Consider the following 15090-nt stretch of genomic DNA (forward strand, 5'->3'; position numbering starts at 1 on the left):
TGGTTCCAACAATGTTGTATGGTTGCGAGGCGTGGGCTATGGATAGAGTTGTGCGCAGGAGGGTGGATGTGCTGGAAATGAGATGTTTGAGGACAATGTGTGGTGTGAGGTGGTTTGATCGAGTAACTAACGTAAGGGTAAGAGAGATGTGTGGAAATAAAAAGAGCGTGGTGGAGAGAGCAGAAGAGGGTGTTTTGAAATGGTTTGGGCACATGGAGAGAATGAGTGAGGAAAGATTGACCAAGAGGATATATGTGTCGGAGGTGGAGGGAACGAGGAGAAGTGGGAGACCAAATTGGAGGTGGAAAGATGGAGTGAAAAAGATTTTGTGTGATCGGGGCCTGAACATGCAGGAGGGTGAAAGGCGGGCAAGGAATAGAGTGAATTGGATCGATGTGGTATACCGGGGTTGACGTGCTGTCAGTGGATTGAATCAGGGCATGTGAAGCGTCTGGGGTAAACCATGGAAAGCTGTGTAGGTATGTATATTTGCGTTTGTGGACGTGTATGTATATACATGTATATGGGGGTGGGTTGGGCCATTTCGTTCGTCTGTTTCCTTGCGCTACCTCGCAAACGCGGGAGACAGCGACAAAGCAAAAAAAGAAAAAAGAAATATCTTTCAAACTGTAAATTTGTTTAAAACATAAAATTATGAATTCTGAGGGTTGAAAAGGGCTGTGTGATGTCACCATGGATTTCTACCTAGGGAAAATGGAAGTAAAGATGGAGTGTGGTAGTGAGGTCAATGGCAAATGAAAAAGTCTGTTTGCAGATGATACTGTGTTTTTGCTGAGTGAAGAAGAACCGTTTTCTTTCTCTTTATATTGGAGGCTCCAGTCACAGACCTTAACTGAGAAATGAGGAAGCAAATATATGGAAAAAAGACGAGACAAACGAATGTATTTATGAATTTTGAAGGAAAAGAAAAGCCTTGTCAGGTGATAGTTCTTGGCAAAACCAAGGGAGGGTTAAGAGCTCCAAAGCTTTGAGATGTATGGAAAGAAACAGTTATCAAAACAGCTCACCCTTGAGTTGCCAAGAGCCACAAAGTAATCATGTGACACAGCAACTTCCCAAGTAATGCACGGTCTAGCTAGTGGTAGGGGACACACAAGTTGACAGCTCTTGAGAGCAAAATCCAAAGTGAAACCTTAAAAAAAAAAAAAAAAAAGCGGGGGAAAATGTAAGGAAAGTAGGTCAAACTTTGAAGTTAGCTTGGGTGAGCTGATAAGGTGGACCACTTTTGACTTGACTCTGTTGAGTAAGGTTATCATTTGCCTAAGTTACTGAAGGTGATTGAGTGAATGTAAAGTAATAGACACAGCATGAAAGTTCATATCTAAGAAAGTCCTGTAAGAGTAACAGATGAAATTGTATTAAATGGTGTTATATACATAGGGGTAGGAAGACCAGAGGAGGTGACAGAATTTAAGTATTTGGGGTCTAACTTGGTTAAGTTTGTTGATATGCAAGGAGAGATAAGGGAAAGAGCACTACAGGGTAGAAGAGTCACTGGGTTCCTCTGGGTCCTTTACAAATAAATGAAGGGTACAGATCTAAGTACATAAGTGAAGAAAGGATCCAGGGAATACATAGTCCTCCCAACCCTGACTATGCAGCAGAGACATGGACGCCGACGAGTCACAGAGGTCAAGAATCCAAACTATGGAAACGAGTTATTTGAAAGCAGCAGGTGGTATGACCAAATGGAAAGAAGAGTGGAGTGGTAGAGCGGGTGAAACATAATACCTTTATGTCATTTAGGCATGTGGAAAGAATGCAAGGTGAGGAGTTTACAAGGAGAGAGCATCATGCTGCAATTAAAGGGGTTGGTGTGAGAGGAAGACTACCTGTGACAAAGAATACAGTAAAGAGAGAAATGGAGGAAGAATGCGTGAAATGAACACGTAAGAGGCATGTAAGACAAGAATAAGTCAAGATTCCTTTCTTTTGCCACCCCTTGAAGGGGAGTTCCCAGAGGAAACGAGTGGCACTGACAAAGTTAACAACTCTGGCTTTTCCTTGATGAGATAGTTTTAAGTTCATAACACTTTTCTTCCCCCTTCAATTTGTTTCCATGTACAGACTATCATACGTCTTTCTCTTTTTTCTAGACTGTAAGTTCGAGTCTTTTCAGTCTATCATGGAAATTTCAATATTAAATCCAATCAATTCTATTCAAGGATCAATTCTTCATTCTAAACTGTTTATCTCCATCTATTAGTGGGTGAACATAAAACACGGCATTCAATTTTGCTTGAGAACATATCAAACATTCATTAATAACACTAAATTGTACTATCTCCTCAATTTGCTCTCTAGATTCTAGTTTTTCATTCATGATAGTCCCTTATCTTTAAGAGAGAAAGAGAGGGTTAAAAAATTCCAGCTCTTTAAAGAATTTAAAACAATTTCATTTTTTTCCTTATTACAGTTAAAAGCTTAAAATTCTGCAAAAACACAATAGTGCTGCTAATAAAATAGTCATTCTTGAGAATGAAGCCACTCGCCAATAAAACTAAAACTTTACTATTAAGAACAATGATACAGTAATAGCACTTACCTTATCTCCCTCTTTTGGATTCTTATCTGGATGGTATTTGAGGGCAAGCTTGCGGTAAGCCTTTTTTAATTCCTCTGCTGATGACGTGGGTTTCACCCCCAATATATCGTAATATCCTGTTTCCTTCACCATCCTGGCTCCTTGTAAAGGATCTAAGCCTGTAAATCAATTAGACAATACATTTCAGTGGATCTGAAAAATAAATGTCTTTTTTTACTATTTAGTCTAATAAGGTGTTTGAAATAATCTATGCACATCTTACCAATAAATTCATCAAGAGCACCATGGTCTCAGTTCTATGTAAAGATGCCACAATTTGTAACAACTGTTTTCATCAAATGCCTAGTCACCAATGAAGCAAAATCTGAAGGATCAGAACCTTAGCAGAGGAGGAAATTGGTCACCCTTGTTACGATCCCCAAGTGATAAATTTTCCAAAGTTAGAGATTTTCTTATATTTTGCAACCACAGTATCTTTACACATTAAAATTTCTGATGTAATATTTACATTTAAGCATAGGCATTTTATCTAAATCTACTGCATAAATTGTAAGAACTGCCATGGAGATTTAAAAATATTTCCTTCCATTCAGTTGCACCTTAACATTCAAATTCTTAAAAATGAGTACAAATGATCCAGATATGCTGCCATCTGGGAATACAGAGAGAAAGTATGACAGTAAACTGTATAACTGGAACACCTTATGTAACTTCTTTCTGACTTTCCTTGAGTAAATTAATGACTTATGTGGTGATGCTTCTGTCTCCATCAAATGCATAAGAGAGGTTATTCTTGCACGAATGGAAGCATTTATACCCTCTTCCTCCAAAACAACCTCTTTATCCAACCCATTGTTCAACCATTCCTATTCTGACATCATTAAGGAAAGTGATCAGGAAACCTGCTTGAAAAACTCTCCATGAGGCAACCCATTCCTCTCTTCAAAGGAAGTGCAATAACCTCTCCTGGTCATCCACTTATAGGTCTTACTGGTCTTTTAGCTAAAGGCATCCTTAGCATCATCTGTCACTCTACCTTTCCTTTACTTTTCCATTCTGGCAGCACTATAGCTGTCTCTCTCATATACAAAGCAACTATCTTTGGTTCCTGTTTCTCTTCTAACCCCATCTTGGATGACCCTAACATTCCTTCACCCCCTGATGCTCCTCTTACTAAATCGTATGCCCCTCCCCTTAATCTCTTTTCAGACTGTCCGAAATGCACTTCTCTCTCTAGACACAAGCAAACTTATGGTCGTTTGCATCCATCCCTATGTACTGAAAGAGTGTGCCTCTAAATATGTACCTGTGCTTGCTCATCTGTTCCATTTCTATTCAAAAACCAAAACTTTTCTTTCTCCTTGGAAGTATGCACTGATAAATCCCATCCCTGAAGAGAGCAACCATTCTGACCCTCTTAACTTTCGTCCTATTGCTTTGACATCCACCATTTCCAAAGTTTTTGAATCCCTCCTCAATTCCCATATCCATAGACACCTCGAAAATCACAGTCTTCTCTCTGATCACCAGTACAGCTTCCATAAGAGGAGATCCACTGGATTTTCTTTCCTATCTTACAAATGTCAGGTCATCATCCCTCAAAGATTTTGGAGTTATGTGTAACTACCCTTGACAGGGTGTGGCATCGGGGACTCATCTCTATTCTCCCCTCTCCTGGCTTCTCTCCTTCACTTTGCTCCTTCATATCTAGTTTCCTAGATGGATCAACATTCCCGTTTTCTCCATCAAAAGCAGTGCCTCTCAAGGTCATGTCCTGTCCCCTACACTTTTTCACCTTTTTTCTTCAACAATTTCCTCTCCTCCACAAATAATCAAATGCACTCATATGCTTAAAGCTCAACACTGCATTCACCCACATCCTTTAATTTTGCTCCTTCTCTCGCTCCGTCTGCATCTTGTCTTGACACAGCTTCCTCAATAAACTCAGACTTTGACATGATATCTCGAGGACTGATAAAAGCTGGTCAAGCTCAACGTCTCCAAGACACAGTTTCTACCCACCTCTCTTTTGTAAAATCCTCACAACTCTTCTCTCTCCTTTGATGGTTCAGTAATTCCACATCCTAACTCACTGAGCACACTTAGTATCATTTTACCATCCACTCTTTCTTAGTAAACCCACATCAGAGGAATAGCTAATTCTGCATCTCAGGAACTGGGTGTCCTATTTCGATGTCAGAACTTTTTTCTTCTCAACACTTGCTCTGTTTATACAAAGGACTAATTCGTCCTTGTATGGAATACTGCTCTTACATCTAGGGTGGTTCTAGTTTTGCATCCTTACTTCACAGAGTTGAAAGGAGTCCAACTTATAAACTGTCCCAGGCTAACTTCCATATCTGACCCTCTTGCCCTTCATTGCAATGGGGGTTCACTTTCCCTCTTCTATAGGTATTACTTTGGTTTTTGCTCCCGAGAGCTGGCTGTTTGTGCGCCACAACCACTAGCTAGACCATGCAACACTCAGCAAGCTGCTGCATCGCATAATTAATTAATGTATGGCCATCGGTAACTCAAAAGTGGATTGTTTTGATAAACGCTTATTTCATTACACATCAAAGCATCAGAACTCTCTACCTTACAATGTCTTTCTCAATAATTATCACCTGGCACATTATAAAAGACAGGTTTTTCACTTCCTCCTAAATTCGTAAACTTTCCCTTCTTTTCTTTTTCTTTCAATACTCTCTCCGTATCTTAATTAGGGCCTTTTGTCCATGACTAGACCCTTGAAAAAAAAAGTTCGGACCATTAAATTCTCTCCATATTTTGAAACTTTTACCTTGTCTCATCAAAAAACAAACTACCAGGCTAATTCTGACACCTCCTCCTTAAAAGTATCTTACACATACTCAAATCTCACTTGTTTTCTTCACACAAGTTCTCTTGCCATCTTGTCTACACAATCTTTTCACATGTAATCACAGTAGATTCCAACAAACCAACGGTCCCTAGCCCTCAGCATCATGGGATGCTAAGGATCTCCACCTGACTCTAATGCCTGTGCAAGGGTGGGCTCAGACAGTAGCAATAATGGCCCCTGCCACAAGCTTCCCCTTTCTAATAGACCTGCCTCTTTTTCTACTCATTATACCAACATTTGCAGTCTAGAGTCTCTAATAACCTCTCTTCTGTTGAACACCATCTGTCAACTACTCTCCTAATATCTAACTTCCCTGAGACCAAATTGTCTTATGATATTCTTACTAGCCACTTTCTCATATCCAACCATAATCTCCATTCATATGCCAACTTGTGGTAGGCCTTAGGGACTCGAGTCCCCAAACTTTGATATCACCTGGTTCAAAGTCTGTCTCCCAACTACTACGGTTTTCTTTAGTTTTACCACCTACTCTCCATATTCTACAAATTCTATAACTGTAATTATCTAAACTCCACCATGAAGCCATGACATCTCACCTGCCTAGCTGAGATCCTCTACCAAGGATATTTCAATGTTCACCAGGGGGAAGGGTCGAACTCCTCCCATACTAGAGGTAGGGGGATTGAAGCTATCACACTATTATGTTCTCCATCTTCAACCATCCAGAGTAAATGGCAAGTGAGTAGCCAGTTGTTCTCATGAATTCTTTTGTTTTGATCATGATATCCATTAGTCTACCTCCTGCCCCATGAGTCCAGTCTATCTTTATAAGGTTCATGTAGCCATCAGGAAGCTGGCCACATCCAATAGTTGGGACCACAAGTTATGAAGTGCTGTGATGGTATGTACCCATGTGCTGAGAATGCACGGTAAGTGTTTGATGTCTTCATGGTAGTTGTACCATGGGCAAGGAAAGGCTTGGGATATGCTGAAATGGTGTTTGTAGGGCGGTAGAGATACATGATGTTCAGAGCAAAAGTGAGCAAGTGTGACTGGCATCAAAAAGGAGAGTAGGGTTTCTGTTGTGTGGGATGGAGTTTGAGCTGGGAGGTCAGTTAAGTGCTTGTCAAGTAATTTCAGTGCATATGTGTTTTTTAATGGTATATTTGCTCATTTCCTTCAAGGCATTCCTTTTAAACTTAAGACAAACACCAGAAGTGTGATGTCACTTTTTAGTCTTTTGGACAATTTTGAAGCCTCACTGCCCTTGTAAACATGGCACTGGAGATGCCCTCTGCCAGTGAACTGTCAAGAGTGAGGCACAAAAGGCTAAAAAATGGCACTGGAGTCAACCAGTTATGCTGAGGATTAGAAGAGACAAGCGAGTGAGGGTGATGGTGTTGAATGTGAATGGTATGACTGGTGAGAGTAAAAGGAGGGAGCTTGTGGAGAGGTTTAAAAGTGGTAGCATGGATGTGCTAGGAATTGGGGAAACATATCCTTGGGGCAGGGTGTGTGAAGTGAAATTGGAGATGATGAATGCAAAGTATGAGAGGGCTTGGAAGGTGTGATATTGAAGGGAATGAGTAAAAATTATCTAGGAAGAGGATATGAAGGATGTGCAATTCTGCTGTCTCCAAGAGTGTGGGAGGGTGTTACAGATCATGGATGGAATGGATCAAGAACAGTGTGAGTGAAAGGAAAGACTGGGATTGTGAAGTATACACAGGTATGTGTATATGCGCCTGTGAATAAGTGTTACAGATCATGATGGAATGGATCAAGAATAGTGCAAGTGAAAGGAAAGACTGGGATTGTGAAGTATACGTTGGTAAGTGTATATGCGCCTGTGAATATGAGGACTGTACAAGGCAAGGATGAAATAAAGCTGTTCTGAAGAAATTTGAATAACTATATAGGTGGCTTTGAGAATGAGAGATACATGGTCATATTGGGTGATATGAATGCAAAAGTGGGATATGATAAAACTGATGAGATAATTGATAAATGGGGAATGCCTAGAGTAAATGAGAGTGGAATGTGCCGAGAGGGGTTTATTCCTTACAAACTTTTTCTCAGCACAATATGATTCACAGCAGAAGCTGGTGACTGAGTTTGGTAAAATGTGTGAAAGAAGAAAGTTAAGAGTAAATGTGAATAAGAGCAAGGTTATTAGGTACAGTAGGGTTGAGGGTCAAGTCAATTGGGAGGTAAGTTTGAATGGAGCAAAACTGGAGGAAGTAAAGTGTTTTTGATATCTGGGAGTGGATCTGGCAGCGGATGGAACCATGGAAGCAAAAGTGGATCATAGGGTGGGGGAGGGGGCGAAAATCCTGGGAGCCTTGAAGAATGTGTGGAAGTCGAGAACATTATCTCGGAAAGCAAAAATGGGTACGTTTGAAGGAATAGTGGTTCCAACAATGTTGTATGGTAGCGAGGCGTGGGCTATGGATAGAGCTGTGTGCAGGAGGATGGATGTGCTGGAAATGAGATGTTTGAGGACAATGTGTGGTGTGAGGTGGTTCGATCGAGTAAGTAACGTAAGGGTAAGAGAGATGTGTGGAAATAAAAAGAGCGTGGTGGAGAGAGCAGAAGAGGGTGTTTTGAAATGGTTTGGGCACATGGAGAGAATGAGTGAGGAAAGATTGACCAAGAGGATATATGTGTTGGAGGTGGAGGGAACGAGGAGAAGTGGGAGACCAAATTGGAGGTGGAAAGATGGAGTGAAAAAGATTTTGTGTGATCGGGGCCTGAACACGCAGGAGGGTGAAAGGAGGGCAAGGAATAGAGTGAATTGGATCGATGTGGTATACCAGGGTTGACGTGCTGTCAGTGGATTGAATCAGGGCATGTGAAGCGTCTGGGGTAAACCATGGAAAGCTGTGTAGGTATGTATATTTGCATGTGTGGACGTATGTATATACATGTGTATGGGGGTGGGTTGGGCCATTTCTTTCGTCTGTTTCCTTGCGCTACCTCGCAAACGCAGGAGACCGAAAAAAAAAAAAAATGATCCACAGATATACATGGATGAGGAATGATGGAAGAGAAGTGCAAAAGGCTTTTTATTAACTACGTGGCAAAGGATGAAAGATTGAGAAAAGCCATGCTATTTGCTAGAGTCATGAGAGGACTCTTTGGAGAAAACCATTTTGTGGTTCTCATGGGGATGAGGATCAGGGAGAAGTGGAGGTATGGTGTAAGGAAGAATGGAGAGGTAATAGTGTTGGCAGGCGAGAAGATGAATCGGAAAAAAATGTAGGGAGGAGTATGAAAGTAAAGCAACTGAGAGCTTAGATGTAAGTGCAGTGAATGAGGATGCAGTTTTGTGTGAATGAGGAGTTTAAAATGTTTAGAGAAATACTATTAAAGGCAGTACAATTGGTGGTTGGATAAAAGGTCATGAGATATAGGAATAAAAATGGCAATGCATGGTAGACAGAAGAGATCAGAATTGCTGTGGAAGAGAAGAAAAAGTCATGTTAGATTGCTCGATAGGAATGTACCAGTGGAAGTTCTGCAAAGGAGAAGGGAATAACACAAAATATGTTAGCAGAATATCAAGAGGCTAACAGAGGAAAGCAAAAAAGTAACGGAAGATTTTGGAAGGAAGTGAAGAGTTTCGGGATAAGAAACTACAAAGGAAGGAAGTGAAAAAGGAAATGTCAAAGTGAGAAGGAAGGAAGGGAAGTTGCTGAATCAAAAGGAGGAAGTGAAAGGATGATGGAAAGAGTATTCAAAAAAAAAAAAGGGGGGGGGGGACAGTTGTTACATGCATAGGTAAAGAGGATGGAAGGAAGAGGATGCAAGGGCATACAGCAAAAAGGGAGGTAAGAAGGGCAACAATGAGGCTGAAGGTACAAAATGCGCCTGGAGTGGATGGGATGCATTTTTTATGTAATTTAGCATGGAAACAGAAGGATATGCCCGAGGATTGGGTGAAAGCTACTATCGTTCCTTTATTCAAAGGAAAGAATGCTAAGGATGCACATAGCAATTATAGGGGAATAAGTCTGTTAAGTATACCAGGAAAAGTATTTAGTGAAAGGTAAGAAGTTGTATGGAGCTTTTATGGATCTAAAGAAAGTGTATGACGTACAGAATCAATTGGAATGCTTTATGGGATGTGTTAAGGATATATGGTATAGCGGAGACACCTGTTGGATGATGTGAAAGCCTTCTACAGAGGAGCAAACGAGTGTGTAAGAGTTGAGTGAAAATTTTGGGATGCATGTAGGTACGAGGCAGGGCTGTGTGATGTCACAGTGGCTTTTTAATATATATATATGGATGGAGTGATAAGCGAGATGAAAGCAAAAATAGGGAAAGAAGGTGGAGATGGAATGAGGCAGTGAGACATGGTGACTCGTGGCAAACCTGTTCACAGATGATACTGTGTTGCTTGCCATAAGTAAAGAGGAGTTGCAAAAGGTTGTGAGTGTTCTATGACGTGTATACATAGGCAAATGAAGGTAAATGCAAGTAAAAGGAAAGTAATGGTATTTGAAAGGAAACAGTAAAAGTTTAGATTATGTAAAACCATACAAAATAAAAGAAGAAAGTGTACTAAATTAAGTTTTGGAAGTAGGGGGGGAAAAGACTGAAAGTGAGAATTTAAGTATCTAGGAGCTGTCTTGGTTAAGTGTGGTGATACGAAAGGAGACAAGGGAGAGAGTAGTACAAGGTACACGAGTCGCTGGGTCCCTTAAAAGAATAATGAAGAGTACAGGTGTAAGTATGGAAGTGAAGAGAGGATTATGGGTCAGAATAGTCCTCCCAAGCCTGACTTATGCAGCTGAAACATGGACATGGCATAAGTCACAGAGGTCAAGAATCCAGCTATTTGAAATGAGCATGTGGCATGACTAGATGAAATGAAATGGTGTATGAGAGATGTAATATGGCTGGGAATGCAATGGGAATGAATTGTGGAGTGGTAGAATGAGTGAAACGCATTACTTTGAGGTGGTTTGGGAATGCAGAAAGAATGCAAGGCGGGGAGCTTACAAAGCATATGACAGTAAAATCAAAGGGGTTGGTGTGAGAGGATGACCACCTGTGACATGGGCAAATATTGTGTAGGAATACCGGAAAAAAAATAGTGGAAGAATGCGTAGAATGTTGTATGTGAGGAAGGCATGTAAAGACAGGGATAAGTGGAAACTTTTGCTGTGGCTACCCCTTGATGGTAGTTCCTGGAGGGAACAGGAGTCAGAGATATAGATAGAAAGATAGATATGTGGGGGGATCTGTGAGCAGAGATCACTGCAATGTAAGGCATGGGTAACCTTTTTATTTCTACTTGGGGGATAGTAGCTACTGAGTGATTTGAGTGAGAGGAGTCAAGTGATTGCAGAGACATATGAGTGCTGAACATGTTGAGGTGCAACTGCATTGGAAGGATCTTTGCTTCACTGTTTAGGTTTAGAGTGTATGCAGTTAACAGTAAGCCAGCGACTGTTCTGACTGCACTATTTTTGTGTGGTTTGTAGCAGTCATATTTACTTCTAAGAGGACTGAAGACGAGGCAAAAGAGGCAGTTTCTTTTACTTGTTCAAATCAACTACTACATAAATTATGCTTTATTTCCTAGTCATACTGACATGCTACATCGTGTTATGTTCATGGTTATATGCATCTCCAAATGTTTTATTTTACCACTGCAATCATGAGAAGCAAGAGGAGGAAAGCTGCAACTGATGCCGAAACTGAAGCTAATCAAAACACTGAGAATGGGAGTGAGTTTGAGAACATTAATACTGATTATGGTAACTTAGAGGTACACAAAAAATGAGGTGGAAACATTTAATTTACTAACTCATTTACACTAACTCCTGACTGTAAATGGTATACGACTAAGAAATACCAAGGTCAAAATCTCCTAGATTTCGAGTGTATCAAACTGACATGAAAAATTTTAACATATGTCTACACATACCAGCATGTTATTCAATTTATATCACACACATCACTCATTAAATCTGATTGTAAAGAACTCAGAATAATGTAATCTGTCTTGTCGTTGTCATACATCAATTTTCAACAATGTAACAATTAAAAAATATAAACCAAGGCAAAGTAAAAACATTTGTCATTTTTTTTAAAGATCCTTCACTTCTTAACAACGTAAGTAACTGATTAATAGAATACTAGTAATGTTCAGAGAAAAATGAAGATTTAGCTGTTTACTGACTCCGTAATGTAAATTCTTGTCCTATCTACAGTACATTTTTTCACTTATAAATACTTTTGGATGTAAATTTCAAAGGAATTATGATGCCAGTTCAAGAAAATGTTTCAATAACAAAAATGTAACAACTGATCAAATAAAATTTTATTTCTTGGATGTTGATAGACTCTTTATAGGATATCCATCTCATAATCTATTATGCAACAAAAGGAATGTATATCCTCCACCATACAGCCATATCTTAATTCCTAGATCCCAATTCATTCCTCTAAGTAGCAGGTATTGTACAAAAGGAATGTATATCCTCCACCATACAGCCATATCTCAATTCGTAGATCCCAATTCATTCCTCTTAGCAGTAGGTACTGTAATTAATAGCATCTATTGCACATATTCAGAATCAGCATTCAAGAACTAAATTTTTCCACAAGATGCTGATTACAGAGATACATAAAACAATGGATGATGCCGATTACTAAGACTGAGAAAAACTCTATATGTAGGAAAAAGGAATGGAGGAAAAAGAAAAATAAGCTTTAACACAAAACACAACAACTGTATGAAAGAAAATGCAACAGAAAAAACATGGTCACACTGGTATCTCTAACATCATGGCAAAAGGTAGATGACAATAATGGCTTTCATATATCTAAGTGCTTGAAACTGAATACACAGCAATATCTCTGCCCCTAAGTGAGGTTAAGTAAGTTTAGAGACAGCTTATGAATTTCAATGAAAAGCCTATTGATGGAATCTAAATCAAGTGAAAATAACTGAAACCTGGGAAACATTTGTTATATTTTTTCCCTGGTAAAAGTGATATTAATGTTATGATAATCAGGTAAAATATAGTGAAACACCAGTATATATACACAACATACGAAAACATCTTAAAATTCAGTGTTGTACTCAAAATATTTCTACGCAAACCTTCCTTCTACCATATTAGTTGCATACAAATGGAAGCAGTAAACATAACCATTAAACACTAAACACATTTAGGGTACTTGCTTCCCAGCAACAGAATACATGACATTAATCACATTTCTTTCATTATCAAAAAATATCGTACACTTCCAATGCCTGGGGAAGTTAGGTGATGCATTAAGTGGTTGTCGATATTCATAAGCATTTCCCTTCCTTTTATCCTACACTTTCTTTGATCAAAGCTGATCAAAGCCCCTACCATAATCTATCATAGGAAAAGCCATAATGCTGAAAATCACAATCCCCAGTTTACCATATCTACTAACCACAAGTTCACTGATATGCATTTCTTCCAAACCCATATGCTATTTACAAGGTGCCTGCCCCTAAAGTGGAACTTTACCTGTGAGGCTTTCCCAGGTTCTGTTGATTTATGAGTAGAGTTTGTTTTCGCAAAATACTTGGAGTAAATATATCTAAATATTTGACCAAGGTTAGCACTTAAGTGTATACTAAATATATCTAAATATTTGACCAAGGTTAGCCCTTAAGTGTATACTAATACCTATTTCCAAAGCAATCCTATTGATACATTCAATATGACACAGCATATAATAATGAATAATAAAAAATATACAGGAGCTCAATACAAATAGAACATTTTCATGATGAATTAATCCTAAAAAATAAATGAGCACAGTTAATGGCATCAATGTAAGAAAAATTAAGTCACAAACACAATCAACAAAATAAAAAGATCCCATTTATCTAACAAATAAATCTCTAACACTCTTTGACATATTTGAAGATCATTTCAAAAAATTACACCACCATACATAAACGAACTCTTATCATCACATCTTACTCATAGTAAAACACATGATGAATGACTAAATCTTGTTCCATTCCTGTACGTTTTATGTACCATTTTATCGACGTCTCATACATTTTGAAGCACTCCTTATACCTCATAGTTTAGATCTTTCATAGCCCTCATATCTATTTCCATTTGAAAAAAAAATCGTAACAATTCATGTTCCCTTGTTTACATTACTTTTCACATGTATAATGACCCCCACTGATATGGTTTTCACCAAAATCCATCATACCACCGGTGCCCCTAATCCAGTAATGTACCTGTTATTGTAACTTAGGTTACTCTAGCACTGCAGAACACGGTCAATATTCACACCTAATAACAAGGTAAAGCTATTCTAAACAATAATTGCATTATGTCCACTAATCTCCAATAGTAGTATATGTGTACTTTGCTAATTCAACTACAATCCTCTGATATTTTTACGTAAATTATGGGATACCGGTGCCCATGTTAGATTATGTATGACATCAGAAAGGTTTGATTCGGTTACATTTCCTTTTAATATTGATCATCCATCAGTTTCCAGAACATTTTTTTTTATTTACTTCGTAAAAAATACTTGATTGTTATACATCCAATACATCAGAGCACTGAAAAACAATGCGTTCCTCTCACCTCAACTCGTAACCAGCAGTTACCATATATGAAAAGTGGTATATATATGTTAAGAGGTCTGCCTCCAGTCAGCCCGAGGAATTACACACGGGATGACCAAACTGTAATTCCTCGCCTCCACGTCGTCAGATCGTTACCAGGCCCTCCCGGCCACGTCTTCACATACTCATCTCCCGATACAATGAGCAGATAAAACACCATTCCTCACCCAAAAAAAAAAATATATGGAGATAACGAATCCTTTCCACAGTTCTACGTACCACACTACAGTCAGTCACTCCAGAAGAATATTACAAAGTGGCGAGCAAAAGGAGTCTTGTTTTCGTGGTGGGTGAAGCAATCGACCACCAGCCCCGCACACGATGTTCTTGGCTCGACCTCCCCTCCAACACCACCACCACACACACTCCCATACACAACTAACCCCCTCGACTTACTCACCAGCGGGTCTATGGGTCTTCTCCTCGGCCGAAACGTCCTCAACTCAGACCTGAGGTATGGCACACAATTTAAACACAATGAGGGAAGCTTCCAGACGACACTGTCAGTGACGGTGGAGGCATCTAGCGGTAGCAGCAGCAATCACCCCTAACCTTCAATACAATACAACGTACTCCAAGCTCTACACATGGGCACCTATGGCCATTTTCTTCAAGCATGTGCTTTACGTGAATGAAAATCTACGTATCGTAATGTGTTTTTGACTAATTTTCCTTTTCAAGGCGAAGTGTATTTCTTATATAAACTTAAGGCTTTCGGCGGGGATTTTAAAACTCATTTTCCTCGTGTGGTAACACCACCACGGTCAGACTTCAGTTGTTTCAGCGAGTCTAAAAAGCAAGACTGGCTTTTTTTTTTTCCCTCTCTGATATTGAGTTAGGCATCCATCTTGAAAAACGAATTCGCAGCAGCGAATAAAGAATATATATATAAACACTGATAACTTTTTCTAGTATTTTCATATGGGAATCTAAAACATCACAAAGAAAAAAGCTGTTTTACTGAAACTTATATATATATATATATATATATATATATATATATATATATATATATATATATATATA

General features: G+C 39.1%; 1 protein-coding gene across 2 annotated transcripts in view; it reads right to left on the reverse strand.

The window, feature by feature from the left end:
• Droj2 (DnaJ heat shock protein family (Hsp40) member A4-like) overlaps nucleotides 1-14640 on the reverse strand; it is a 74900-nt gene extending 60260 nt beyond the window's left edge. Inside the window, exons 1-2 of one of the 2 annotated variants that reach the window (XM_071685061.1) lie at nucleotides 14465-14640; nucleotides 2567-2724 (exon numbers count right to left, since the gene is read on the reverse strand). In XM_071685061.1, coding sequence (XP_071541162.1) covers nucleotides 2567-2698 — 132 coding nt within the window. In that variant the 5' untranslated portion in view covers nucleotides 2699-2724; nucleotides 14465-14640. Of the gene's footprint in view, nucleotides 1-2566; nucleotides 2725-14283 lie in introns of both variants that reach the window. The other variant, XM_071685070.1, reaches the window with a different exon arrangement.
• Nucleotides 14641-15090: the final 450 nt, after the last annotated feature.

This window comes from Panulirus ornatus, chromosome 3 (genome assembly GCF_036320965.1).
Source record: "Panulirus ornatus isolate Po-2019 chromosome 3, ASM3632096v1, whole genome shotgun sequence".
Taxonomy (NCBI): domain Eukaryota; kingdom Metazoa; phylum Arthropoda; class Malacostraca; order Decapoda; family Palinuridae; genus Panulirus; species Panulirus ornatus.